The sequence below is a fragment of the Colletotrichum aenigma genome (assembly GCF_013390185.1).
Source record: "Colletotrichum aenigma strain Cg56 chromosome Unknown KSG_Cg56_contig04, whole genome shotgun sequence".
Classification (NCBI taxonomy): domain Eukaryota; kingdom Fungi; phylum Ascomycota; class Sordariomycetes; order Glomerellales; family Glomerellaceae; genus Colletotrichum; species Colletotrichum aenigma.
Genome location: NW_023500910.1, coordinates 5,562,717 through 5,567,119, shown reverse-complemented (window position 1 = coordinate 5,567,119; position 4,403 = coordinate 5,562,717). Strand labels below are relative to the sequence as shown.

The following is a 4,403-nucleotide window of genomic DNA, read 5'->3' as shown; positions in this document are numbered from 1 at the left end:
AGGTCACCTGGTCCGCGATCCACAAGAGCCACCGGAGAATGTCGTGGAGGTACTAATAGTGGCTGAGAGTTGAATCACATGGTGTTTTGGACGACTAGTAATTGAAGGACAAATTTCAAAAGACCTAGAGTTATGAATTATTGAGAACAAAGAAAATCTGCATCGTCAGTTTTGAGTGGCCGAGTCGACGGATGATGGGTGCGCCACCGTCGGAGTGCTGCTCGCCCAGGGGTCTACAGACTTCTGAGGGGGGCGCGGGGGAACTTCGGCCCTCTATGATGCATACATAAAGGGCCTACACAGTACGAGGCCTAGTATATACTTAGCATATGCTCTACGTAGCCCTACTTTAGGGGCCCTGCCTTAAAGGCCTTAAGGGCGCGCATATACTCAGCATAAGCCTTACCTTAGGGGCCCTACTTTAGGGGCCCTACTTTTAGAAGCCCTACCTTAAAAGCTCTGAGGGTGTATATATGCTTAGCATAAGCCCTACCTTAGGGGCCCTACCCTAGGGGCCCTAAGGGAGCGTAGAGGCTTTTTTGATATTTACTGTGTAACTTGCATTTCCTTACATAAGTGTGTGGCGCTTGCACGGCCACAGCCCCCTAGGAAGTCTGTAGACCCCCCTGCGAGGTGTACACCCCGCCACCGTAACACAGGTTCGGAGTTTATCCCGGTTCCCCGAAAGTGGGTTTTACCCCACCCCTTGGTGAAGAATCGTCTGTTTCGCCCCTCGATCCATCGCAACTCACAACACAAGTCCACAATGCCGCAACATACGCGAAGTCGAACAGGTTGTTTGACCTGCCGGTAATCAACACTAATCACCTTCTGAGCTCTCAGACTGACTGAAGTGCAGAGATGATGGCTACAAGTGCGATGAGGCAAAACCGAACTGTGGCCGGTGCGTCCGGCTCGGCAAGGTCTGTAAGGGGTACGGCCTCAGGGTGAGATGGAAGGCTGCCGATGTATCGACGGTTCCCTCCAAGGTCACGAAACGACGGAGCCCAAGGTCGAAAGGCTCCACAGCACCTCAGAAAGGCGCGTTCAAGCCAACATCTCCTGAACAGACTGGGATGGTGATACCAGGTTTTGCTGAGTCATCATCAGCTGCGCCATCAACTGAGACAAGCCTCATTCAAAATCCATCGTACATCCCGTCAGATATCACCTCAACGAGTCGATTCTTACTCCATCACTGGAACTCATCTCTAGCGAGCGTAGTCTCCATGGCCTCCGGCAGACAGAACCCATTTCTCATTCACCTGACGCCCATGGTGCTGCGCTCGCCGGCCCTCCTGTTCTCCATCTCCTCCATGGCTGCCGGGCACCTCGCAGTACTCCGAAAAGACGAGAATCTCCGGACAGTGGCATCGAGACACATGCTCATGGCGGTATCATCGCTCCGAGAGTCCATTCAGACAGAGAACCTGGAACTATCCCTCGCCACCATTATGATGCTCCAGATCTCAGACAGACTCTTCAATACGGACAGCCAGATTGATCACCTCGCTGGCGCCAAAGCTGTGATTATGCACTCGGGAGGACCTGGTAACTGGACGAGCTCTAGCGCACAGTTTCTTCTAAGCCTTTGCTTTTACCATGACGTCATGTCATCCATCTCACGCACTGCGAAGCCACTCTTGAGCATGACGAACGTGGCTCCCCTGGAAGGCTTACACAGCCTAGAGAAGCTTACATCACTTCTCTCTATTGTTGGCACAATCAGCAAGATGCAGGGACAGTCGGGCGAAGCACACCAGCGGCGCGGCTTCAATATCAGGAAGAACTTGCTGTCCATGGACTCGTCCACAGGCGGGGACCAGGACATTGAGAACACAATCCAGGCATACAGGCATGCGGCTATTGTCTACCTCTACCGAGTCTGGGACGATGGCACGGAGCCTCCAAAGCCGTTTCATGCAGAGCAATGCATTCATCATCTGCTCAAGGTCCCAATTACATCCTCGTTCTGCTCGGCTCACGCCTGGCCTCTCTGGACCGCGGGATGCGAGTCAGTTGATCCGCAGAATCGGCAGCTCGTTATCGGAAGAATCAAAGAGATGTACGCAAGCAGACGGCTTCCGTCTCTGGCGCGAGTTCAACAAGACATGGAAGAGGTTTGGGTCGCGAAGGACGCCCAGCGTATGCAGTTTGGAACTGAAAATGTGGATTGCTGCAAGATGATTTTGGATAACCGTCACCGAGAGGCAGACCTAGTCTGAATCTATCTCTACGAAGTTCCCTTCGTCGCTATTCTCTCTCGATGCAATTAGCGTCTTTTGGGAGTAGCCGATGACTGCCCAAGACCAAGGCAAGAAGCAATCTTGAAGAAGACATCCGTGTTGTCGTACACACCCGCAAATGTCTGCTGGCAGGGACCCATCGCGAAGAGCGGCACGTCCGTAATCGAGTGGACGCCCGACGACGATGATACCGGCAACGTTCCCTGAACGAAGAAACCGTCCTTACCATCTTCCGGGTTAGCCACATATCCGTCATCTCCGCTGACGACCACCTTACGAGGCGACTCGTGCAGTTGATAGTTCTCCCTCCGATCGGGGCTTGCTCCGAAACCGGGCGCAATGGCATAACGAGGGCTCCAGTTCAAGGGGAAGTTGGGTCCAGTGCCATACTCAATGCCGTCAGGCCGCTCAACAGTGTAGTGAGACAGACCAGAACGCTCATAGATGCCGATCGCGTCGCGCTTCTTGCGATCAGTGTCTTGGGCGGCAAGATACTTTGTGTCTGCTACGCCAAAGACGTCGAAACCATGGCCGTGGTCTGCGGTGACGACGATGAGGGTCTCCTCCAGCTCCCCGACCTCCCTCAGCTTCTTCACGGTCGCACGAATCGTATCGTCGAACTCGAGGAGATCGCCAAGGGCCCTGTCATAGTCGAGGGCGTGCATCTGCTTATCAATCGACGCACCTTCAGACATGAGGAAGAAGCCGGTGTCGTTGCTGCGCTCGAGCAGGATGTCGAGCGCCTTGAGAGTCATGTCCTTCAACCCAGGGAGGTCGAGCGGCGCGGAGCCGTCTCCGGAAGGGTGGGTCTCCAGTTCAGCAATGTTATCGGTTAAGATGTTTCTATCAAGCCACACGGGCAAGTGGGAGAGGGAAAACACCCCTAAGGCAGGGGTATTGATAGGTGCTTCCTTGAGCGAGGTCGCGTTCCAGCTGACGGAGTATCCCTGGTTACGGAACTCTTCGTAGTAATCCTTGCCCAGGTATGACGAGGATCCTGGGAGGAAGGTGGAGGCGCCGCCGCCAAAGTAGACGTCTGGTCCGGGATGGGTGCTCCAGGAATAGTTCGTCATGCCGTTGAGGGCTTGGTCGATGAGAGATCCGGCGTTGGAGCGGGATCTGCTGTGGCCAGTGAGAGCAGCAGGGGTTGCGTCGTCGAGAGCCGCGGTTGTCACTGCACCCCATGCGGATTCCTATCGGATGGTCAGAGATATTTCAGTCTTGCTCTTCTGGAGACTTCTTACCCAGATTCTTGTCACCATTTCCACAATCGTCTCAACCTTGGGGTCGTCAAAGTCATCGTCAGACGAGTCAGAATACACACTACGTATGTTAGCCATGCATCATGATCGCAAACAGAGTTAGTTACCTTACCCCATGGAGTCCGATGTTCCCTTGTGGCCAGAGTAAAGCGCCGAAGCCGAGTTCGCACTGTCTGTGACGAAGCTGTCGACTGAGTGTGTCTGTCTAGACGTTAGCCTTAACCCTCGGAACACCGCGTTCTCGATTCATTCAACTCACCATCTGGTGACCAAGGATCGGAAACTCGTCCATCTGCATCCTCGACTGGTACTTCCCGTTCACACTCTTGTGGCCCAGCAGCCTCGCGGCTGTAATCATATTCGTCGTCATACCATCTCCAATGAACAAAATCACATTCTTCGCCTTCTTCTCCTCGGCAAGCGGCCGCACAAACCACTCCGCCAGAGTCTTCTTCGTGCCATTGTAGTAGCTCAGCTCGACCGTGTAGTTGCCCGGCTCGTACAGCGACAAGTGACGGTACGCCTTCGACGCGACGTTGACCACAGACTTCTCTCCCGCATCCTGGGCAAACAGGTCCTCGTACCACGAGAACGTCCACGTCTCCAGCTGCGGCTCGTCGAGCGCGAAGAACTCCGTCACCGGCACGCCGTCGGGCTTGCTGTTGCTCGCGATCGTGAGCGCGAACTCTGTGTCCGGCACGCCGTCGTTGAAGGCCTCGGTGCCGTTGACGGGCGCGTGGACCTCGACGCGGATGTCAAAATTCTGGCCGGGGAGGAAGTTGGCCTGGTCTGGCGGGAAGACGCAGCCCAGGTCGGGGCAGGCGCCGAGACGTTGGAAGGTTTGGGCGAGAGCCGCGGGGGCGGATGCCAAGAGGACCAAGGCGAGGGCGGACAT

At 55.1% G+C, this 4,403-nt stretch overlaps 2 protein-coding genes across 2 annotated transcripts; one reads left to right on the top strand and one right to left on the bottom strand.

Annotated features, from left to right (window-relative positions):
- Positions 1-766: 766 nt before the first annotated feature.
- On the top strand, positions 767-2,225 carry CGCA056_v007316 (putative transcriptional regulatory protein; the record flags this gene model as incomplete). The annotated part of the gene is made up of 2 exons (XM_037322565.1): positions 767-810; positions 860-2,225. The coding sequence occupies 2 exons, from the start codon at positions 767-769 to the stop codon at positions 2,223-2,225; spliced, it is 1,410 nt and encodes a 469-aa protein (XP_037180435.1).
- Positions 2,226-2,272: 47 nt separating this feature from the next.
- On the bottom strand, positions 2,273-4,403 carry phoA-3 (Alkaline phosphatase H; the record flags this gene model as incomplete). The annotated part of the gene is made up of 4 exons (XM_037322564.1): positions 2,273-3,439; positions 3,491-3,569; positions 3,621-3,709; positions 3,768-4,403. 4 exons carry the CDS (start codon positions 4,401-4,403, stop codon positions 2,273-2,275), a joined length of 1,971 nt encoding a protein of 656 aa, XP_037180438.1.